Raw genomic sequence first — 25429 nt, 5'->3', positions numbered from 1 at the left:
AACATGATTAATGTGGGATTATTATTTTTTTCACAATTTGAATTTGTTACTTCCACCAATATATCAGAAAACCGTTTCCACTTTCCTGGATGTAAATGAAATTTTGAATCATTTTGACGGCTGGATTATCCTTGTGAGGGATCTGTTCATGCCAATCTGAAAGAAAGCTGAAATACTGATTTCATTGTTGCTCGGAATGAAAAACCAGCGTCTCAAGCGAAAGGTTAAAAAGCTAATTGACTTTCATCATTCGTTCATTTGGATTCCTCGGCTCCCGCTCAGCATGCCGACTGCGGAACCTGTAATAATGATACAACTTCTCACGGCGTGATCAATTCCTTTGATAAACAGTAATGATCCTGGCTGGATGACAGCTGAGGAGTGAGCAGTAATGAGGTTTATATTCCTTAAAGCAGGTGCAGCAGCAGAAGCAACGTGATGAATTTCTGACGCACGTTAATGAAATCAATGATTAATGCCTGTACTTTTGAATGTTTACTGTATCAATCCACTATTGCTTTTCCAACGACCACTCGGCACAGCAGAGACATTGACAGCAGAGTGGGGGTGTGTACTTGTTATAAAAATGTTTATTTAGAATAAAACAACGTAGCCATAGTACATGTAGTGTGGTCAATCTATTTTACATACCTCAGGAGGGACGACACAGTTCTGCTGTGGTACGGTTCATCATGATTGTAATCATTAAAAATCATCACCAGCATCTTCATGGTCATGAGTCTACAGCCAGAGAGGGTTATAGTAGTGTTGTTCAGTCTCACAAGTTTTACAGGATAGCATATAGCACGACGACACGACGCGGTGAGGGACCAGTGCTAGAAGGCCAGTGGAGAAACCAACAAGTGACACTCATCAGAGCGGGAGGCGAGCTTCAGCAGGCCACAGACCCATTGTGATACAGTAACAGTAACGTCTAGTTTTCTTTTTACTTGGTAACTCCTCAATTGCAGTGTACACACCAATACAGTGAGCTAAAGCTTAGGATGCTTAACCGGGTTGCTCCTGTTGTTTCAAACAACCGCAAAAACAAAACTGTGTCTATGAGTCTGAGGTAGCAAGGCAATCATGGCTTTCCTCTGATTTCTCAACATATAACTCTTTAGAAAAAAAAAAAAAAAAGCTAATCTACACGATGACGGCAGGTCTCTTACAAACCAAACTTCAGGACAACTTTAAATCTATATTTTCCAAAATTTCTCTTTATACACAATCCCGCTGTAATTCATCATCTCTCCACTCTGTCTTCCACACGCGGAATGACAAACTGTATAGGCACAGAAGGGGTAAAGTTTACATTAACAAATTGCGGTTGAGACAAACTCTGCCGGCATGTCGACACTTTAAAGGGGAACTTGACATCAAGCATGCTACGAGATAAGAGATGGAAACAGAACAGACGGGTCACATTTCTGCCCCTCATAAAGATCCTCTCATCCATTGATAAATGTTGTTACTGCGCCCCGGTTAAGTCTGTGGCAACTTAGAGCAACGTGGGGCTGGTCGGTACAAAGCAGTGGAATGACACAAATGTAACAGTTTGATTCCCAGTGAAGGCCGAATCTCAAAACAAAACACAAATACCAAACCACCCTCTGAAAAGAAGAAGCATATTTTACTATACAAAGCCCCGTGTCCATATACTCATCTCCGTATCTAAATAAATCACTGACAAATGTTCAATCAGATACAATCTACAGTTTATAAAATGTACAGTTTGCATAGTACAAGACAAGGTGGTAAAAGTAGTGAAGTTGTCTGCTCCTGTGCGTCTTTGGGATCTGGGGCCGGGGGTGGTGGTGGTTGTTGTTGTTGTTTGCTCGGGAACGGGCACACAAACACACACTCTCCACCTCTGGAAACGGTCCTCACATCACCTGCAGAGAGACACAGAAATGTTGGATCAACAGCGAGCATAACAATGTGTGTGGTAACCGGGAGCCGTCACATCATTGCAATAATCAAATCGGATGATCGACATGGTTCAGAATGGTGACGATCCCCAAAAAAACAACATGTTACACACTCAAAGATTGTCATTTCTCAAACAACTGGTTGTCATAGCTTTATTGAGAGTTTTCATTTAATTTGGCATGAAATTTGTTTTCTTTCTCACTCCAGAAGTGAGTATTTGTTTATTCTCTGTCATTGACCTTCAGTCATGTTGTGACTTTATTCCTTCAAAATAAATCATATAAATGGATAGATGTGTGCGTAGCGTTGAAGCATTTGGAAATAAATATATAGCAGCTGGTTCACTGACCACTTGAATAATTCAATAACTCAAACAAATTTGTACAGTGATCAGATTTTCATCTGCATGTAAAAGGACTCAGTGTAATGTTATGCAGGTCTGAGATGACAAGCGTTTGATAAAAGCTGTTTCGCTGTTAGTCTAAGTGCACGTCTGCTCATCAAGACATCACTGTGCGGGAAGCGTCACGAGTTTGAATGCTGCTAAATGGACTACGGTCCCTCTGGCCAGTTATAGTCCATTAGCATCGCAGAGGGAAGCAGGAAAAAAATAAAAAAGGTGGAGTTTGGTGTCGACGTTTCAAGGAGGATTGTTACAAAACATGTCTGTCCTCTCAGAGGAGAAATTACGCACTCACAGGCCCATTCACCCATGCTTTTGTTTGAAAGAAAGTGGGCAGTGCGCCGCTCGCCAAGGACAATAAAAACAAAGTAGGGAGCGAAAGGACGCGTGGGGAAATGAAAAATATTCCATCTGATTGTTCGTTGGTGTGCTGTTGTATAACTCTGACGCAGGACGGGAATCGGATGAGATTAAGTGATTGTGAAGAAGGCCGACGCTCTTGAAAACACGGGTGGGGGTGGATAAACAACGCGTCATCAACAACAAATGTGGCTACGTGGAAATCAGTTAGTCGATTATCTCTTCATGTTTTCATCAGCGGGTGATTTTCCTTTTTCTTGTTTACATGACGGTGGATGAGGCAAGGTACAGTGAAGGTCCTTTCAGACGATCAATATGTTTAGTGTCCTTCTGCCTGTGCTGCATGGACTAAAACTGATACACACAAGATGGATTTCCATGGCAAACGAGTCAGATAAATACAAGTAAAAGAACAGGGGAGCGCCATGGATGGCTGTGAGGACTGAATACAAAGCATGTGTTAGGAGAATCCCACAGAGTCACAATCAGCTTGATCTGACCCAAATTAAATTTACAGGTGGGAATTGCTCAAAATGATGAGTTAAAGTCGGAATGTCAGCCTCGAGCAGAGTGGAAATGAATTCAAAGTAAATAGGCAGTTTAGTCGGCCTGTAAAAAGTATTACTTGTGTGCAGAGGGAGATGAGCAGCTGAAAAAGACACAGAGGAAGGAGAGATGCGGGGTAAATAATTACAGCAGGAAGAGGTCAGTGGCAACAGCTTTCACAATACCTCTGTCCCAAAATGCACCTTGGCCCCAGACCGGGCAGACTGTGAGGAGCCGCTAATGGCACTCCCCAGAGATCCATTAGCCGCCTCTTTCTCACAGGCCACCAAATGTAAGGGACCGAGGCAGGTGAAGGCTGCATGGAAAAGACTACTTCTGCACCGGCAGCTGTAATTACCTCGAAAAGGTGCTCTGTTCTAACTTCTCTCACCTTCACCAATGACGGAAGTGCCGACCTACCTCCGCGCGGCAAGACAGTGAGGAGGAAACACAGCCTTCTCGTCCTCCACAATAACTCCTATTACTTTGCATGTGGAAGTGTGAAAAATCCATGTCTTACCTGGGGTCTTGGAGAGAGGCTTGAGGCTGTGGGAGACAAAGCAAAGAAGAGAGATTTGTAGTTTAACACTTGAACTCCTCAGTTCATCTCTGTTTTTATAAGTCTTCACTAAATTATCAGCCCCTGGGCCCCTCCCACGTATCCATGCACACACTCGGCTCTGTGCTGCCTTGGAGCTACGGGGTAACCAAAGTCTAATAATGCTGCCAGATAAGAATGGATTTTTAACTAAAGCCCTCATAGGAGATTCAACTCTGAAAAGAATGAATGCAATTTGAAGTCAGTGAGCTCTTCTTCGATATTCAAACATTTAATGGTTTTTATTTCTTTTTGATTAAAAACCCCAGAGGCCAAAACAGGTTCAGATTCACTTATTAGGATCATCTAAAGCTTTATTCTGTCTGGAAGTTGCAGATAGCACCCCAGTGAACACCACACTAAAGCAAAGGCATTAACACCTTTTCGTATTCAAGACCAGCTGTGGCAAACACGCTCCAAAAACTGGGCTTTGCGTAATATATAAATTATGAAGAAGAAGACAACACCATGAGGGTGAGTTGGTGAACACATGCACAGTGAGGACAGACATTTTTCAAAAGTAATCTCAAGTTGTTCATATTGGGTTTTGTGAAAAAGAGTTCATTATATCTTAACACTGTCATGATGTACTCAGAAACCTTTTTTTATATTTCAGTTGTTATTATGTTGTGTGTCTGTGCTGCTTCAGAATGATTTTAGATCAAACTGAACTGTAGAATGCTTCTGAACTAAAATGAGTTGGACTTCCCATTTTAAACTATTACCTACACAATGTAGGTTCAATAGGAGACATATATGTGAAAGTTAAACAAGTTGAAAAAATAAATAAAGACAACAACAACAACAACAAAAGCCCTAAACACCATTAAACGTTGTGATTAGACTCCCATGTACAATATACTACCTCATATAAAATTTCCATTATATGATTTTCTTTATAATCCGAGGATGCAAGGTTTTTCCAAATTAAAATAATGATGGAAAAAACAACCTTGGGGGCTACATCTAAAATCTGTGCATCAAACAGTACACATGAAAGCAAAAACATGAAGCCACAATGCAGATGAACCTCTACACACTCCACAACTTGTTCTGGATTTCATTTAAAAAAACAAAACAAAAACAAACAGTAAACAAGAGCCTTTGAATTCATGACAATTGATGAGTCCACTTAAAACGAGCCACTTCACTGTGCACAAACATGCAACGTGCTCAAACAGAGCTGGGACGACTGCAAGAGGCAAACAGGACTGTGGGAGACGGTGAAACATGAAAGTGAAACAGAAACAGCGGTGGGAGGGGAGGGAGTGTGTGTGGGGCGGGGGGGGGGGGGTCAGAGGGGGGGGTGATGAGATTAGATTATGACGACTTTATCAGAGAAGTTCCACCGTTTTCCCCCTGCCTCAATCTTCTGCTCATTTTTCAGATATTGCTATGATTTATGGTTTTTTAAACAATTGTGCATTCCTTAAGTGAGACAAGATTCTGCTGAATTATCTGAAACACACTAAAGATTTTCATGTTATACCGCTGAAAGTTTAGGGGTAATACATTCTTTTTTGGTCTTGTTTTTCTAACAATTTCACTATTGCATTGTTTGAGGTCTGCATGGAAACACAGATAAACGTGGAAAAGGCTGAAGCTTAAAATACATTTTCAGCTGAATTGCACAGGCCACTCATTAATTACTGCAGTCATTTATTTTGGAGCTACTTTAAAAACCCATTAATCACACGAGTCATGTTCCAATGAAACATGCCAAACTTTTCTTTTACTCAAGTGTTTCAACTGTGAGTGCTTTCCCAAACAAATGCTATGTATGAACGAGCGACTTTAAAGGAGTCAAGTAGTATTTCAGAGAGTTGGTGGATGAGAATAATGTTGATTTTCCGCCATCTGTAATCTGTGTGGGCCGAGTATTGAAAGATTAAAGAGGCTTAATTGTCATAGTAAGACACAGCAATCTGGAGCAGAGCATTTGAAATATAAACAAATAGTATTTACAAATGAACAAAATGCAAACTGTCACCCACTTCCAGGTTACCCAGTCGTTGCCCACGTGGCCACAGAAAAACTCCTCTCGTCCTTTTTTGCAACTTACTTCAAACATACCCTTTCTACCAATACAGCCTGCCACACGTGAGGCTGAACAAACAGATGTGCTGATTTACTGCCGTCGTGCGGCTTCGTGCCTAAAGACAAATCTGCCGTCTGAGGGCGGGAAAAGGCGGTGGGAGAGAGGAGGCGGGAAGATTTAGAAACTTACGACTGCATGCAGGGAAGGAGTTGTTAATCTGCTCCATTACATCTGCCAGGTCAGAGCTGCTGTTGTGGGAGTCCAGCAGCTCATCTGAAAACAACACACACACACACACACACACACACACACACACACACACACACACACACACACACACACACACACACACACACACACACAGAAAGGTTTATTTTCAGTTACACACTTTGATTTGCCTCCAAACGTAAGCAGCAAGTTTCCCGATGCTTTCCTGTGCTGCAATCAAACTTTCAGTGTCTGTTTCTCGATGTATCGAAGGGAACTTAACTGGTGATTTGAGGACAGGCCATATACCTGATACCAGTGATAGAAGGAGTGCTTAGGTCTGAAGACAATAAACATCAAGCGTCTCACCTAAATTTTCATTAAGAGGCCCTCGATCTTGCACGGTGGGAGAGGACACTCCATTCACCCTGGTGTCCATGTCCGGCTGGTAGAGTGACACAGAGAGATGGAAACATATATATTTAAAAAAACATCAACGGGTCTCAGAGGGAGGGGTCGAGCAAGAAGGGTTTTAAGTTAGGGGGTCCCGTTTCCTGTTCATTTTGATTTTATGTTATTTGTATTGTTGTGTTCATTGTTGTAAATCAAAAATGGCCATTGTATATTTTTATACTGCATTGTTGTGTATTCCATGGTCCAATAAATAAAAGTTATTGACAAAAAAACATCAACGACAATAAAGCTCAGTTATAGTAATAATTATTCCACTTGCCATCGCTTGACAACTTGACAATTAGCTGTGCGTCGCAGCATCAGCAGACAACAAAGGAATAACAGAGAGTGGCACAAAGAGTCCGATGACATGTGAATAAAACCATCTGTCAAACGGCTGTTTGGTACGTCACAGAGTGAAGCGCGTTCAAAGACCATAAAGGACATTTGCATAGTTTCAGACAAAAACCTTGCACTGACAAAATGAATGAAAGAACAAATTCAAGTTCTAACATTAGTTACAATACTATCATTACTGAGACATCATATTAAACAATACAGACGATGCGCGTGTTTGCAAGGCAATGTGAATATTTGTCTTAAGTTTCCACTTTGGCAAATATATCATAGTGTTTCTAATGTGTGCCACTGCCTTTTCAAACCAGACATACTGATTTATTTGGTTACCTTTCTTTGTACATAGACATATCAAAATAGAACACATATATCTCATTTTTACACTTTTGCTTTATACTCTGATATATAGGTCATTCATTTGAAAATCCATAGATGCTGAAGCACCAGATGGTAAAGAGTGAGTGTCTATTCAAGATGGTCCTTTCACTGTGTTTAGGGAACATAAAGTCCTTGTAGTAACAAAGATTTCTGTAGGGAAATGTTCCTGCTCTGTAGAGAGCAGCTGTGCTTTGATGTCAACACTGCAGTACAGGGCTGACATCACTGTTCATTCATTCATCTTCTATACTGCTTGACTCGACTCACAGTTGAGGGCTGCTGGAGGGCACCCCGGAAGGGTACACTCTGGACCAGTCGTCATGACCACCACAGGACATATGCTCATATGTACTTCATTTTACACTGAAAAAAAGTATTCCACATTCAAGCTACGACTGAGACGTAAACTCTGAGCAAACAGCCCATTTATCTGATGCACAGAAGCAAATCCATGATGTCCAGTGACATTCACGGCAGGAGCTCGCATTTCCTTCAGCTTTACAGCAGCAAGAGACTAAATCAATGCTTCCCTCTCCTCAAACCCCCTCTTCATCTCTTCTCCCTTCATCGCCAGGTGCCCCTGGCACTAGTAAAGGCTAACATGTTGGAAACGTCTCCGGAGTACAACCAGTGTCTGGAGGCGTGTCTCAGAATAACTAAGGTCGGGGCTTTGGTCAGGCTTCAGGAAGTGTGAGTTTGATGCTCGCCGTCAAGCTGGCAGGCTTCATTATTCTGTAGCTTGGCAGTAACGCTGCAGCTGACCTCAAGATATGTGGACATATCAGCGGGGCATCAGAGACTTAAATGTCAAGACGAAAGAAGATCTTATTTAGAGTGGTAAAGTCTCTGCATGGGCGGAGAGCGCGTGTGTGCTGTATTATGTTTACATTTCTTTGTCAGAATTTGGATCAACATCGATTTTTCATCAAATCCTCCAATGGAAAACGTGGCAGCCACACAGGAATCCAAAACATTATTGTTTGCACTGCGACAAAGCACCATGCAATAAATCACATTTTTACTGCATAAACTCAGAATGGGTGTTTTAATGAACAACATACACAAACTTTTGCATAGTTTTCTCTGGGTACTCTGATCTACTCTCAGAGTCCAAAAACATGCAATTAAGGTCAATTGGTAACTCCAGCTTGAATCAGCTGCAACTGGTATTAAATATACTACAATGCTATGTTTGATATAATGCAGGTGGGTTTATGTTGCCATATATATATATGTATAAATTGTTGATCAATAACTATACATCTGCAGTCCAAAACAGAAGAAAATATCAATGTGGTGCATTGACACACAATACTATTTCAGTCACAATGCTGATTTTCATCAATTAATTGCTGAGTCAAGTCGGCTGCTGCCTATCTGATGTGAGTTAAAACCATAATTCCAGCTCCATAGTGTCAATATGTGTTTGCGCAGCCTAATTCCTCAGGATTGCTGCTTGTTTGACTTGAGTGTTGTGCATTTCTCAATCGGCAGAAAGAATGCAAACTCAATGAGCAATTAGGTCCAACGTAAACAAATCTGGAAGTTATTGACGAAGGGAGCGGAGACGGATGCCGGATTGAATGATAATGATGTGATTCAGATGTAATCTGGGAGTTTATCATTCACAAGCACAGCAATCTAAGAATACATGTTGAAGAGGTTATCACAGATACACAGACATGTAGAAATGAAGGGTTTATAATTGAAATGCCCATTTTTTTTTCTTATTTTTTTGGGACGAATGACTTTGAAAGAATCCTGTTACTTTATTTGATGCATTTTGTTTCGGTGTTTAAATGAGTAGGGTTTTTTTCTTTTTTTCTTTTTGTATTTTATGAGTCTGCCAGCTGGTGTGTGTGAGTGAGTCTGTGAACTGTGATTACTGCCCTGCTGCTCCACAGCAACAAACCTAATGAACTGAAAGGAAAGACAACTTATGGAGCAAACAAACTTTAAATCACAGCTGTGTGTGCGATATGCTCAGAGGAGACTTCATGATGAGGGAAATCATAATTCCTCTGGAAGAACTGTATTAACTAATTCATTTTTGAAAAACACCAGCAAAGGTTTAGGTAGAAGCACAGTGGAAACTGGTGTTGCATACGAGTTTCATTAGGCTGTAATTATCAAGACCATTATAAAAGCAGGTCATTTATGAAAATTACGTTAACAACATTAGGAAACCCAGAGAACCCTGTGGTACTTCATATTTCAATATATTTCACATTATCAAGACATAAAATAACTTGTCTGATGTTATGTGTGTGCAAAGCATCGAACCTGCAGCCATTACTCTGCTGGAAATAGCTTCTCCACTGCTGCACTTTGAATCTCTTTTGAAACCACGTATTTGTTGTCAGCAAGATATAAATCAACGTTTTGTCTCAGAGGGACGGCTCCTTTTGTAAAAGTGCGTCTATATGTCCGTGTCAGTTCTCGGCTGTAACCTGTGGATTCTCACGATAAACCAGCTTTGTGTCACCTGGTGCAGGAGCTGTCGGAGGCGATGAAGCTGAGACTCCAGCTGCTTGTTGTGTTCCTCCAGGATGTGCATGCGCGCCTCCAGCCGTCCTTTGTGTTGCCTCAGAAGCTTGGCTTCGGCCAGAAGATCAGCCTCATCGGGGTGGGCAGAGGGGCCCTCCAACTCCCAGTGGCCTGCAGGAGATGCCCCTCGCTGCTCCTTCAGCTGCTCGTATTCCTTCTGCAGGGTCCTACGAAGAAGAAACGATTGGTAATAAGAAAAAAAAAAAAGTAGAATGAATAAAAGAGGAAACAACAAATTCAAATGCTTCCGAACATGCCGGAGTAAGTGGATGGTTTGATGGGAAGGGAAATCATGGGAGTTATATTCTCGCCAAATTAGAACCCTGCTGAACACCTGGGAGACAGCTGCCTATATCATCGTCAAAGCATCATATGAGGTATAATCTCTTTCTTCCTGTGCAGCGTTTTCTATGCTTAATGATTATAAGTATAACACTGTTAGTGCTTTCCCTGAAAGACTATCAAAAAGCTGTTAAAGCCTCTCTATGAACCCCCACAGCGGGGTGCCACACAAAAAGTACCACCCTCATGTTTACCTTTGCTTTCAGCATTCTCAGTGAAATCCTATTTGAAGTGAGTATACAAACATAAAGGACCCCCCCCCCCCCCGCCCCGCCAAATCTCCCACCTCATTCCCTCCTCGCCTCCCTTCTCCCAGTGCAGAACCATAAGCTGCAATGCTTTACTTAAGATGGCATTTATGAACCCGACAATAAAGCTCTCCTCCTCCTTGCTCCCTGCTCTCCCAGAGTGCCCGTCTGTGTGTGTAATCAGAGCTAAATCACTCCAGTCGAGCCTCTGGCAGTGCATAACATCTCCACCACAATAGATTGTACAGTCACTCTCAGTCTCAAAGCCATCTCCATTTACAAATCAAACTGGGGAAGGACTTGGCGAGTGAGCCCCACGGAAAGTACGGGAAGTGTGTGTACGTGTACTATATTTTGCACTTGAGTGAGGCCATGAGCACATCCACTCAGATGACACTGAATCAATAAACGCAGGTACCTAATTTGAATGCATTGGATGAAAAACTTTTTTTCCCCCCTATCAAACTCTTAGTCCTCTTAGTTCAAATTATGTACTAAATGATTTATCCATCATAATCATATCATGAGAGCACGAGTATTCTCCAACTGTAACTTCTTACCTCTGCTCCTCCTCAAGCCGAGCGATGATCCGCTCCAGCTCGCCTCTCTCCTCCCTCTCCACTGCCTGCAGGATCTGAGCCGGGCTCTGGGGCTGGCTGCACGGGGAGCCCTCCCCTCCCAGCGTCTGGCAGTACTGAATGATCAGAGCGTGCTCGTCATCCCTGCAGAAAGAGCACAAGTTGCGTGATGAGTGTGAAGCTCCGACATCTTGTCTCGCCTCGTCAGTTCAATCCACCGTCTGTTCTGCGAGACAGGCCCGACTTAATTCACCATGTGTACAGTGTATAACTGGAAAAAAAAAAAAAAAAAAGAGCTGTCACTTAGAAGAATCATGGCGCAAACAAATCAGGAGAAATAACTTGGAGTAGATCCCGGGAAAGCACCAAAGCATGCAGTAGAGAGAACGACACCGATGGTTTACAGTATTTAGGGCAGCAGGCAAACTAACATTTGACAAGGGTGCAATACTTTCATTTTATTTCAGATCAGGCCGATTTCAGTATATTATTTATTATATCATTTCGAACTTTTATAAAATAAATGTGTAAATTACTTACAACTTAAGCCGAAGTTATTGTTATATATTCATAGGTTACATGGCAAATGTACATTAAAAACTCTAAGATGAGTATCACTGTCCATTTTACAAAATACTAAATGTGACTTACTCAGCTTATTTGGTGTGTTTTCAAAATAGTGTGATTTCAGTCTGTTTCTATGTACAATACTAATGTTCAAGCACAGTTCTAACAACAATGCATCCATGAGGTGTTTTCCCTGGAAAAATAAGTCAGACAATATAGTTTATAAGAGACATTACAAAATAAGCTCTACTTCGACAATGAGAAAAAAAATGCGCAAAGAATATGGTCACTTCTGTAATAAATACTGTACACACAATTTTCTGCTCTGGGTTGACTGCAATGCTGCAAATTCCCCGGTGAACCACATTTACAGTGTCTCGAGTGATGTGTCAGTCTGTACCATCTGATAAGTGGAATAGGGCAAGGCTGCTGATGGGAGGAGATGGAGGGAGCAGGAGAGAAAGAGCTTGGCGGGGAGATGAGAAGATGTGGAGGGAAAGAGGCAGTAATGGCTGCCGTCTTATAATTGTATGTGTGTGGTTATATGTCCCATCTCTTTGTGTGCACACACACGCAGAAAAAAAAAAAGAAATGCAGATACTTGTAAGTCATACCCTTTGCTCGCGTCACTGTCATTTCCGGTGCCAGTTTGACAACCTGGAATAGAGTTTGGCTGAGAAAGCTCAATGGCAGGAGAGCCCCACATGTGGTTCTCTACGCTCTACTAACTGCACTGTATCCGGCCCGTTCAAATGCCTACCAGTGCTCCGGCTGTCATCCTGCAATGTTAATAGGTTCCTCTTGCAGCCATGTGCTGTAACAGCCTTCCCAGGTCGATGGCTATTATGATGAACGAAAGACCAACAGCTAAACTATCATTGTTAGAAAACAAAACAAAACAGCCACCTCATTAATAAGCGACAAATATTTACTCCCACGTCTGTGAAATCCAGCCATCTTGAAATGATATGATCCATAATTCCTCCAGCCATTCACCCTGGAACTGCTCCAAGCTCACAATGGAAAAGAAGCAGAATACACCCTGGGTAGATTACCAGTCCACCACAGAGCAAAACACAAAGAGACAGCCACACACACTCACTGTCAATTACAACTAATCGCCATTTGGCGAAACCAAAAGTAGTTACTCCCTGTAGCTGCAGTCGTCCCTCAATGCTTGTTGGGTGCACACTGAGATTCCTCTTGTGGCTCTGACATGATATGAAACAATGCGCATACTCCTACAGGACTGGGTATGTTAAATATATAAAAGTCGGTGAACTGAAATACCTTAAGTTGTATAAAACACCCTTGAATTTACCTGACTGAGTAAATATTCAAAAATGTCATTATCGTCACAGACTACTCAAGAGTGGTTACAAGTAAGAAGTCTTTTTTTCTCAGATATGACAATAATTATAGTATTTCATGACCAAGGACTGGGTGCAGTGGCTTGCTAATGAAAGGTACACAGAGTGAGGCTGTCACCGCTTTTCACACAAAAGAAACAATATACAGAGCCGGCAGCTTTCCATGTACGCTGAGGAGGGGAAAAAAAGCTTTTCACCATTAACCAGGCAAAGCTGCTCGTGTGATGTGACTCACAAGTGCTTCTTTCTTTAAAAACTGGACATGAGCCAAGTTTAAAACGATCTTTCATGCATTTTGTTACAAATAAAGCCACCAATAATAAAGCTGACAAGAAATGCAATTTTCAATCAATGAATTCAAAACATTTTCAATATTTCTGCAAACAGAAGAAGGAAAACATGCCAGAGCATTTTTTTTAATCTCCTGTAACCAGGATCCTTTGCATTTTCCTTTATACAGTTTCTTTCAAACATTGTTTATGCAGTTGCTACTTTTTGTTTTTCTAGACATTTTATAAAACTCTTGCATAGATGCACGCATATGCTCAACTCATCATCTGTTTTACCCAAACACAAGGGCGTCAAGCTCACTTTAGTGCAGGTGCCACAAATAGCCTCTTTTAATCTATGTCTCCAAAGTTTTCTTTGAGTTTTAGTGCAATATTAGGGCAAAAATGTGCATTCTGACAATGGTCACATTTTATCTCCTTCAGACATAAAAACACAAACAAACAAACACAAAAACGCAATCTGATATTTTTCCTGCTACTGCGTTTCATTTCAAGCCAACGTCAAAAGAAATCCTGCTCTCAAAACACAGGCAGATCTGCACACTTTAATGAAATTCACCCTTTCGTAAGCAATTAGGAAGGAAGCCAAGTGTAATATCTCTCAGCTAGAATCATCACTGCCATCTATAGTTTGGCCTCTACTCTGTTTCATCAGGCACACTGGATTGGACCTCTTGTAGGCTGAGTGACACCTCTGCTCTCATGTAAAACCAGAAAGTGCTGAAATGTCTGAGTTATTGAAAAACAACAAACACTCAGAGGTTTATTTTAAATATACTACGAAGGGGTGGACAGGGGTAGTGAAAAACAGCGCCGTTCTCATGGAAAAACCTGGCTGGTCATGTCCGCTGGGGCCGAGGACAAGGGGTTCAGCAGACACTGAGTGACCAATTAGGTCGGTCCCTGTCAACAGGGAGCTGCAGCAGGACATTATGGCAGACAGAGAGGGCCCAGAGGACACGTGGAAGAGGATCATTATGTGTGAAAATGAAGACTACAGGGGGTAGAGCTGTCTCACAAACCACCTGCATTGAAATCCTGGGAGAAAGAGGAAGCTCAGTGAAAGGAGTGGAGGACTAAGACTCTGTGGAGAGGATGAGCAGACAGAAGAAGGGAGCATCAGTGTGGTGGTGGATTTAAATGTGAAGAAACGGTGATGAATGTGAGGACATTGGCTCGGCGTCGCTGCGGCGTATTGTTAATATGAGCGCCGTGTGCCGGGTGAGAGTGAGAATAAGACAGCCCGAGGGGACTTTTACAGTTTTTACTCGACAACAATGGTCTTCTGGGCCTGATGTCTGGCTAACATATCACAAAGTAAAGCCTCTCCGGATGAATGGTGCTATCAGCTGCAGAGGCGAAGCTCAGGGAGAAGAAGCAGGAGATAAAGATGAAGGGAAACAGGAGAAAGAAACAAGAAAACCGCAACCACCAAAGAAAACAAAGGAAGACGATGACAGAAGCAAAGACAACAGACGTGTTTTTTTCACTCTTCCCCTATGGTGAGATATTCTGCAACCTTGCTTTCTTTGTAGAAAGTCTGGCCTCACTTACTTGGGGGTGTACCACTTTGAATGCAGGGCCACTGAAATAAGTGTTTCACTGTTTACCTATGTGCAGCATTCAATCTGAAGGTTGCCTGGGCTTAAAGGTAAATCATGATTAGACTAGAAAAAAAAATGATGAAAGGTGTAAAGCAAAAACAGAGGACAGGTTGGGATGAAAGGTAAGTTTAAAAAGTAAAGGGCTCCTGAATTTAGTCCAGAATAAAGGGCAAAATATGAAAGAGGAGGGAAAAAAGGGGACCGCACTAAGGGAAAGACTGGAAAGGGAAAGATAAAAAAACAAACAAAATCCTGGCAAATACAAAGAGAGCAGAGTGTCGCTTCTCGGTGATGTCCCGAGGCATCGATGACAACACGGTGCTTTGGCTGGAGGTCAAAGAAAGCGGGCAACACAAACTTAGTAATTAAGGATTCCTTTTTAGATAACAGCTATGCAAAACAAGAAAGACAAAGGCATGAAACACACACACACACACACACTCTCCCACATACAAATTATTGATATCACTGCACAGCTGGCGGTGGCTCCAAATCGGTGTTTGCGGGATTTCAACGATCAGAAAACAGAAGCCAGAAGCCAAACACGCGTGTAATTGGCAAAAGCACTTAGCCATGCAATTCAATACATGTTTTCGTGAGCTCAAACGATGCAACCTTCATCACACATGGGGATAATTTCTGTACGCAAGAGTCCACATACACGACCAGGCAGACTGTTGGAAAACACTAAGAATCCCGAATGAAATTGGCCGTAGGTGGACAAAATGGTGAAAAGAGGTGACACAATCATCTAAAAGCATTATCAGATGAGAGGGCCGACTTACCCTTGTGGGAAATATAAACATTATGTTCACTATAAATTACAAGGTCCTGACTGCATTCAGAAATGTGAAACATTTGGACAAGCATTCATAAGGTAGCCTGAATTCTTTCCATAGAGCTGGAAGAGGACGAATAGCTGCAATCTCAAAGTAGTTTAGTTTAGGGACACTGAGCTGGTTACTATCATGATACCAATTCTTTAACATAAGACAGTTTGAGAAAGTTTAGCTCTTTGTTAGCAGAATGGTCAAACTATATGAAATGGTATTTCTTCCTGGAAATAAGTCTAGAAAAAGTAGGGTGGTCTTATATTTAGGGTTTAATATCCAGCTCCCATTTACGGCAGTTTCTTGCATAATAACAGTACGAGGGCCACAAAAGCGAGAGGAACATATCAGATGTCATCCAGCGACACTCGCCTGAGCCAGGAAACCTCAAATCGGGGCAATGAAGAGCAGATACAGGCACTGGAAGTTGTTGCTAAAGAGCCGTTTCAAGACTTTATAATGCTGCATCTCAAATGCATTTGGATGCTGTGAAGGAGCAGCCGGAACCAGGAAGAGAATGACGACAGCTGGAGTGAAACGACACGAGGCAGGAGATCTGTGCAAGGAAAAGTCTGAAGACACAGGAGACTATATATACTGTAAAACTGTATGTGATGAGGAAACATTGGAGAAGTTAGGCACAGTTCCGTGTCTGTGTGTGTGTGTGTGTGTGTGTACGTGCTCATGTGTCCTTGCGTGTGCTCATGTCCCCAGTTTTTAAAAATATCAACAGCTGTTTAAAAAAAACAAAAATAGAAGAAAGAAAATAAGCGTTATGCTTACATAAGAACAAGATTCTGTTTGCAAAACATTTTGCAGAATAGGAGCCTTGTAAAGGGGGATTTAAAATCAGGACAAATATGATGTATATAAGAGGACAAATTGTTTTTATTTTTTTGTCAATCATGATGCCAGTCATCTTGCAAGAGATTTAAAAACAACAAATTTGGGTTTTCTGTTGTTGAGGAACGAATTTCAGTGCATGGTGTGAATGGATAATAGCACAAAATGTGAGTGCAAAGTACGGTGCGTGACTCACAGGCGCTGCGCTCGGCCACTTAAATATTAATAGACGTGAAATGGGCATAAAACCAAAAAAGTAACAACAAACTGCATTATTGACTTTTTTTTTTTGCAAATCTCGGAACGCTGGCCTCTTGTCGCATTGCTAGTATGGGGGTGCATTTGAAAAACTGAAGACACAGGCCTTATACTGCAAAGGAAAAGGATTTACTTGTAGACAGAGTGAAAGTGACAGGTGTTAAAGGGCTCAGGACTGATGATGACCCCTCAGTAACCAGCTCCGATTGTGCCACAGCTCATCTGTCTGAAGTGGAGCGCGCAATATCATCTACCGCGAGAGCCTGACACACTGTGTTTCTGTGTGGGATCATTTCAACGTATACAATGAAGTTCCTGCAGTTGAGCTGTGCCAATCAGTGCTCACAGCTCTCTCCTGTTTTTGAGGTGGCGCTTCTGTAAGGCTGCAAGCAAAGCGGCATTGTAGCAGTGACACAGAAACCTGCACTGCCTATTTATCAAAAGAATCTGTTTTTAATTGGGCAATTGCGCAGTCATTTTTCCTTAAAAAGCAACAAGACACCAATGCATGTTGATTTTTTTTAAGACACACAAACTGGCTGTATTTATGTCTGCAGGTCATCATGTATTACATTGTTCATAGGTTTTCTAAAGGAAGCAGTTTTGTGGGGCAAAACTGTGTAGAACTTGGTCTTGCATTAAAAAAAAAAAAAAGTACATGCTGTAAATGAATGAACTTTTTCTTCTTGAACACAGGAATAATATTGTAGCTCTCATCATTTAAAGGCAATAATATGCAATCATTGGCATTTAAATAATCTTTTGTTGAATCACTTTGCTCCAGTATCTCCAGTTACATCGGCGCTGTTGCTCCAGAGCATATTTGAATAGAAATACAACAGAAATGACACATAATGATGCAAAAGGGAGTGAAATACCAGGAACTGTTCGTTACAAAGGTTGTTTATTTATTAATTTTTTACCCCATTCTCTCTTGTTGTTTAAACCATTAACCTTCATCAAACCATCATCCTCCTCATCTCATTAGTGCTCTTCACAATTGTCTGAGCGTCAACGTTGTTTTCAGTGCTGGCAAAGATAATGGCTTCTTCTTTTAAAATAAGCCGGAGCACAAAGCACAAAAGAGAGTGAGGAGGAGTGGCGATAATGTGTTTTGTCCTGTATTATGAAAGCTTGGCGAGGAAAATAAATCCACCTCGGTTTGCAACCTTCCCCTGCTCACCGACACCTTTTTTTGTCTTTCTATTCTTCTGTCCTCCTATTGATGAGCCGGAAAGCAATAGGACTGCACAACGCAGTATCTGGCAGTCCCAAATTGAACAATGTCTCTCTGTCTTTGCTATTCCAGGCTGCAAGGTTGGAGGAAGGTGAGGTGTGGGAGAAGCGGTCCTCATGTTGCAGGCACATCAGCAGGGGATGAAAGCTACAGCACAATAAGGTTCAACGCTTTCCTTCATCTTCGCTCAAGATCCTCGAAGGCTTTAACCATCCTTCCCATGTGTCTCTCCATTGCTATGCTGTAAACACTCCTTATTTTAAGCCTTTCCTCTTTAAAAGTCCCAAGACTTTCTTTCCTTCTTCTCTCGTGGAGTTCTGGGAATCTCCGCTCTCCCGGTGCAAATCTTTTCCTCACTTCTGAAATGCACTCGTGTTTCCGTTTTCTCTGCTACTTAGAATAGTTGTTGAGATAAAAGCAGAAAATATATCTTTTGAATCCTTGCGTGCATAAATTCATTTCACACATGCACACACTCACCCAGATCTATCATGATGATTTCGGGATTTGGGAAATCTTAGAGATCTACAAGTGTCTTATCAAAACAGGCTGGTGAAACGAAAAGTAATTCCCTCCGGAGACGCGGCTGCGGAGACGTGTGAGGAGAGTGTGCCTATCTGGGAGTGCATGAACACACTTTTGTGTGCCAATGAACTCTGAGGGCATTTGAACCTCAAGAGCTCATTTCCCAGATTAGGATCTTAGTTGGAAAAATGGACTAATATGTCCTTCAACTTGAACAAATGCACTCGTTTTCACACACGCAGACCCAAAGCACAGACTCCATCTCTCACTTTTCTCATCAGCCTTTTGCTTCTTTCCTTTTCATGGTTTGCCATGTTCTCATCCCCTCTGATCAAAGATAACGCTGGTCTTATCAGAGATCCTGAAAGCACTCAGTCCTACTTTGTCAGCACTCTAATTCAGTACTTTCCCTCAGAAATCCATCTTCTGCTCACTGTATTCAGCCACACCCCCCTTTGTGTTTCCACCCATTCCCATTTTGCCTGAAACTCGATTCTTCTCGCTCCTGGTCTTGTGAAACGTGGAACGCCAACATGTTATTTTCTGGGCTGACATTTACACTTTTATATAAAGGAAAGTTAGTGTCACTACTGTGACAAATAAACAATACGCTTGGAACAATCTTTGAATTTGAGGGATATCGAATGACAACAAATAGCAATGGGAAATGTTCACCTGTGTTAGACGTCATTGATTGTCTGGTGCTGTTCCTCCTGGAATTTTTGATACAGTCGATCCAAAGTCATCCATGTAAATGCTAGCCTATTAAAACCGATTCTAATTGCATCATGTAAACATTTCTTTGTAATTAAATTGGCCCAATCAGATAAGGTAGTGTAACCCAGTTCTGAATTAATCAGGTCAGAGTCCAGGAAAAAGAAACGCTGGTTTCCTTTCCTTTGTCTATTTTGTACCGACACCATGTGACACTTCATGCAGAATGTTCGGAGAAGATTACGAGCTAGATCCACTGCCTTAATCGGATGATATTCTTGGGGTATATAAACTCTAACGTCAATCTGATCACTTTATTTAGTGTTCAAGTAAACAGGAGAATCTGATCTGAAGATTTTCTGATTGATAGAGAACGAGGCAGAAATTTTCAGTCAGACAAACACTGACCACGTACTATAGTTATTATTTAATATTGTGTAAAAATAACTCTATAAATTGTGTTTTACAGTGATTAGAAACAGACATTTGTAAAGCAGTATATGTTGTGCAGTAATGTGAAAACTGAGAAAAAGTCATCACTCACATGCTTCCTGTGGCTGAGCTGCTGTCTGTGGGCAGAGAGCCGTTGGAGCGCTCCATCTGTGCCAACCTGAGGAGTACAGTTGGTGAAATCACTCGTAAAAACATTCTCAAAGCCGTGAGCGTCTCTATGAAATGCATCAGAGTCAACAAATGAGGATATCAAGGCTCCAGCTGTACACCCAATTAAAATTCCAAAGCAAGACATGAGGACTCCAAGTGTGTTGCATGACAAAGGCTCAAATGTGAAAAGAAAGGATTACAGTGGGAAAATGAGATAATTCTGTGCATGTAGTCTATGCTGTAATATATGCATGAACAACCATCTTGTTTGAGACACCCTTAAGTGTGATGTTGGTCTATTTGTACCATATGTGGTTGTTTTCCTGATCACTGATTCAGCCGAAGTGGCCAAGCTAATGAGGCTGGTTCCTCCAGATCAAAGCCCGCAATCACTAAACTCTGTAATAAACAGGGTGCAAGGCTGTCCAGCAGATTAGGAATATGGTCCGTGCGCTATCCTTAATTATGAAAATAAGCTATGAAAGAAGATGCATGAAGGAAGAGGTCACAACTCTCAGTCAAGTCTCATCTTTTTATTAATGCGCACCTATAAGCTGCAGTATAAGCGCCAATGTCAGGAAATTATATTTCATTTAAAGTTGAAACTCATGCAGCTCGAGTCAATGCTGATCAGAGAATGCAGCTCAACACGCTGAGCAAATGATGCGATTCCTGCTTTGTGAAAAAAATACAAAGGCCACTGCGTTTCCGCAACAATTCTGGACTAACTTAAAAGCCATTCAAGGGCAGATGAGATTCACGGACCTTAAAATTCAGAATGATCCTAAAATGAAACAAGGCAGGACGTCAGTCACTGCAGCAGCGCATTAGTCTGTTGATGTGGTTGGTGATTAACTGCAGCTCGCACACTGTGCACATGGGTGTGCTGATGTACGCAACGCGATCATTTGAAGCGGGTGCCGAAAAACAGCCGTTGGGCCAATCTGGTGCGACTGTGATCTCAGCAGTAAATCTATAATGTTACCAGCTGGAGGGGTGGGGGGGGGGGCTGCATGTCTTTTAAGTTCACTCAACAAGCCAACTTTGACAGTAACTTTGTCAGTACCACCTAACTTACATGCGTCTCAACACTCGTCGATACAAAACAAAGTGCAGATACACTAAAATTTCAGTGTGGAATGTTGAAGGTTTTCTTACGTTCTCAGTACAGGTTGTACGATGCATTTCCAACAGCCATTGGCATGAGGCACTTTTTGAAGTTTGAATATTTTAATAGTTATTCATCTCTGCATCAGCTGGTGCAACATTTGTATGCTGTGATGCTTCTCCATTTAAAAATGCATTCCATGTTATTTCACCTGCTTCTTCATACTATTTAATAAAATGTTGAATGTGAAATACAAGATACAAATGTACACAGTTGTAAAGAATAATACGTTAAACAGTGTTAATAGGTTAACGTAACAATGAGCTTGTAGGACAAAAGGTACTTCCTGCTTTTACTTTTGATCATACCTCAGCTCAAAAGAGCCAATTAAGTTTTCAGGAATAAGCCAAAGAATTCTTTCATAAATATCTCTACTTCTGTTGTGTTTGTTTCTGAGCTTGTACTGGCTTTTGCTATATTTGAGTAAAACAAAGAAACAGCAGGAGAAAATAAGACCATTAAGTTACATACAGATGTATGGGCTTCATAAGCAGCTTGTGATGCTAAATAACTATATAGCCTGAAAAGCATTTCACTGTATTTACTACAGATTTACTACATTTATTGACTTCACAATTTCGCTTTCTTGTCTGCTGCTACCTGCTGTCGCCATTTTATTGCTTTTACTTTACAGAAATTTGGTTTGGTCGTCAAATCTGCTCTTATTACCGGTCACATCATACGACTGCTGCATAAAAATGCACTTTAAAAGTCAATCTGGTGGGTAGCACTTCCTGAATGATGGGATAATTGCACCCTGAAAGCTATGACATTCTTTAGAGAAATGTCTGCTATAACAAGGATTCATTATGGATGCGGAACCTATTAAAAAAAAAAGCCTGTGAAAGTTTATTTTGCTGTAATGAAGCTTTTTAGCACCTATATGCAACATTTAAGTGAAGACACTCTTCACACATGAGCTCTGTGGCATACGACATGATGACACGGTGAGTGGCGGCGGATGCGGTGCGTACCTGCTGGCGTACTGCTCTATCCTGGAATGGGTGTCATCATGAGAGAGCTGAGGTGATTGGGACAGCCTGGAAATGAATGAGGTAATGGAGATGAATGAGATTCATGCTCACACAGCCTCATTAACACGCATACATTTAGAGGCAGGTATATACACACACACACACACACGCCAGCATTCACAGAGAACCTAATGGCCCCGCACAACTTCACCTAGAAAAACAAATGTGATGATCCTAGAAAGAGAAACAGGAGAGCAGGATGATCTACGTAGCGGCCGGGTGGTTTTATTTGACAGCCCTGCTGGGATGAGTGACTGATTACTGGTTGGATGCTTTAACAGGGGGAAAGAAGTGAGAGGGTGAGGATGTTCAGCCAATGGGTCAGGCAGGCAGGCAGCATGCAGTGCAGTCATGCCTTCGTCAGTGTGAGGATGAGTGTGCCGAGGACAGGTAAAGAGGGGGTGAAGGGAGTGAAGGAGGTGTATTCAAAGGCATTCTAGTCTGGAGACGACGTGCCGTCGCTGCTGGCGTCGATACTCACTCATACTGCTCCGGACACATGCTGATGAGGGTGACGGGACTGTAAGAGAACCGGAGGAAGGGGAGGAATCGAGGGAGGGGAGGGGAGGGGGAGTAAAGGTACCACAAAACATTTCAGGGTCAAAATCTCTCAGTGGGTCAGAGACGGAAAAAACACTGCAGGTGATGGAGGAAGTGGGAGGAAAAGTGTCAGACTGCTGACGGGCTGGGTTCAACACACAAGGAAGGAATGTAAAACAGTCACCAATATATGCAGCGCATGTGGCGGTGATTCTCCCTGAGATACAAATGTGTGTCCAAACACATCAGCAACACAAATATGAGAGAGAGAATGTGTGGAATGGTCACATTTAAAAAGATTAAAATAAGCAACCGGATTAGTCAATACACAGCGATGTTTATATAAAAGTTCCCACAGGTTGACGACGTCAGACGATTTCACACATATTTCATTGAATTGATTTCACTGTGATTTCCGCATACAAAGTGATGGTGATCAATTCATTCAATTTCTCATTTCCAGATGAAATGGTAAAGCAGAAGCTGTGTTCAGCTTAATTTGTTTTTTCACACTGCAACAGTGTTGCATAGAAGGGGGCTTATAACAGTAGATTCACCCCCAATTAAAATACCGTTCTCAAAATGGCTCTAAATAAAAAGTGACAAACTGAGATATCGAAACGTGTTTGTTGGCGTTAGTCTTCTGCAGTTTCTCGTCCACGATAATTGCCGCTATTCTCGGAAAACTCTGAGCATAAATTGCGATTTGTCAACAAATGGGATACTTTCTTATCTCAAAAACACAAATAAATGCACCATTTTTCATGAGGGAGCCTGGCTAGAAATTGGTAAGATAACAGTTGAGGTTGACAATCATTCGCCTCACGCTTTTGTTCCCACATTAAAGCCGAGAAATTCAGAGGGAGACGTGGTTATGCTTCCCGCAGCAGGGCAGCCAATTTAGTCACACTTATGTGACTGCGAGGAGAATTCAAAATGTAACAGCAGATCCAGACAGAAGGAGAAATACAAAAAAAAAAAAAAAAAAAGCATGAGTATTGGTTGGGCTTAGGCAGCTGGATCTAACTTTTCAGTGTGAGTATCGCAGCGTTATGCCTGCTCCCACATTCATCTCTGCCTGCCTGCTTGTTTCATCCGCTTTTCAGAGAGAAGTCAAGTTTAATTTTGCAAACATTGATTGGAAGTGTGAAAGGTTTTATTTTTTTACACTTTACACAAACTGGTCTTATCTGCAGTTATGCAACTTCACTTTTGCATAGGTTAAACAGGTGACCCATACCTAGAATATTAATGATGACAAACAGGGAAAGCCAGGCAGAGCTGTGCTCACAGTTCACCTCCACCCATACTGTGATAAATGCCTGAATAAGCTGAACTGCGGATCAAAATTCATTCAACTGCAAACATAAAACAGTATCCAACCGAGTGATATTTCAATTTCAAAGTGCTTTTGAGTGGAAATATTAACTATTCTGTTCATTTTTAAACCAAGATAAAAACACAGAAAAAAAGCGAAGGTGAGAGGATACTTCTGAGTTCCTCCTTTTGCTTCGGTGCTAATTTTAATTAACACTTCGGGGGACAGTCAAACTCAGTGGAAGACAAAAATGTACATGCTGTGAAAAATGTAAGCAAACGTCCACATCCATTCACCAGCTATAAAACCTGTGTAAATGTGCATGACGGAGGGGGCTCTAATCATACCAGTAAGCTGAGCTCCTGAATTGCTCTTTCCCAGTGTGTACTTCAGTTTGAACTGCTGACGAAGAATAAAGGAAACCAAAACCAAACTGCCAAAGAAGCTGATGTCTGTAGTCATCACTTTAAGTATTTGTCAACATTACAGAGCATGTGTTGCCCTGTGCTTGTAGAGATTGTTCCCTTTTCTCTCTCTCTCTCCAAAGGTCCTGTAAGGACTTAAAAAAAAAATCAATTTAGTTCATCATGTTGTCACAGTTAGTTGTGCCTCTCTGCGCTCTGCCTGTCCACTATTTTCTCTGCCTGAGGTAAAAGAGCGTCTCACACGCTGACACCTCTACCTGTCAGTCTGCAGAAGCAGCTTGAGGGCTGGGAAGAAAACACATGTGTGTGCATGTGTTTTAGTGTGTTCACCAGAGCCACACAAATGCACGCAGATAATTGTTTTTTTTTTTGCATTAGAGAGCATTTAACTGGATAATTCAAAACACTGAGACATTTATTGTACGCAACAGAGGAGCACGGGTAAAAACCAATCGGCTTAGACGGATTTTATCTGGTTGCACATGAAAAGTAAATGGGTTATGGATTAAAGAAGAAGCAGTTAAAACTATATGAAATCAAATGCAAATACCCTGTGTACAAAAAGGCATTTGAATCATTTAGTATGTGTAGAAATGAAGTGACGCATGTACCATCAGTCACAAGATCCCAGCTCTACATCATGTGGATTTATATTTGACTACAGATGACAACAGAAAGCTTTCATCCTTGGTGATGCACAGGGTAGGTGTTGGTATTTCTGGTGCTGATCAGCCCTCAGCTGCGACTGTACCGGTCCAGTCTCCATCATAAATAACGGCCAATCAGACTACAACCCAGAAAATAATATGCAGTCTAAAGACTCAAGATCAATCAAACGAACGGCACCGATTCATCTATTTTAAGGACAGACGGGAAAAAGAGTTTCCAAATAAAAAAGCGAGAGTCTGATATGCCGGAGAGCCAAAGCTATTGTAAAGTTGCTTCAGTGTCATGTGTTTTCAAGATCATCCATTTTCGCCTGAAGCTGCAAATTTACATGACCCAAAATCCATTCTCAAGTGAGATGCGGCTGGCACTTTGATCTGAGAGATTTTGCTCAATATTTAGTTGTTTTTGACAGAAGTAGCCTGAATTTTCTGAAAAGTCAGTTATTTC

At 41.6% G+C, this 25429-nt stretch overlaps 1 protein-coding gene across 2 annotated transcripts in view; it reads right to left on the bottom strand.

Moving 5' to 3' along the window:
- Positions 1–570: 570 nt before the first annotated feature.
- The window catches only part of utrn (utrophin), a gene marked incomplete at its 3' end in the record, with an annotated part of 189877 nt that continues 165018 nt past the window's right edge, over positions 571–25429 (bottom strand). The window contains exons 71-79 of one of the 2 annotated variants that reach the window (XM_080514402.1): positions 22512–22550; positions 21971–22036; positions 19770–19835; positions 10970–11131; positions 9758–9986; positions 6454–6529; positions 6067–6150; positions 3762–3787; positions 571–1895 (exon numbers count right to left, since the gene is read on the bottom strand). In XM_080514402.1, the coding sequence (XP_080370528.1) occupies positions 1887–1895; positions 3762–3787; positions 6067–6150; positions 6454–6529; positions 9758–9986; positions 10970–11131; positions 19770–19835; positions 21971–22036; positions 22512–22550 (757 nt within the window). The remainder of the gene's footprint in view (positions 1896–3761; positions 3788–6066; positions 6151–6453; positions 6530–9757; positions 9987–10969; positions 11132–19769; positions 19836–21970; positions 22037–22511; positions 22551–25429) is intronic. The other variant, XM_080514403.1, reaches the window with a different exon arrangement.

Source organism: Blennius ocellaris, assembly GCF_963422515.1.
Source record: "Blennius ocellaris genome assembly, chromosome: 18".
Classification (NCBI taxonomy): domain Eukaryota; kingdom Metazoa; phylum Chordata; class Actinopteri; order Blenniiformes; family Blenniidae; genus Blennius; species Blennius ocellaris.
This window is presented reverse-complemented; position numbering and strand designations above follow the sequence as displayed.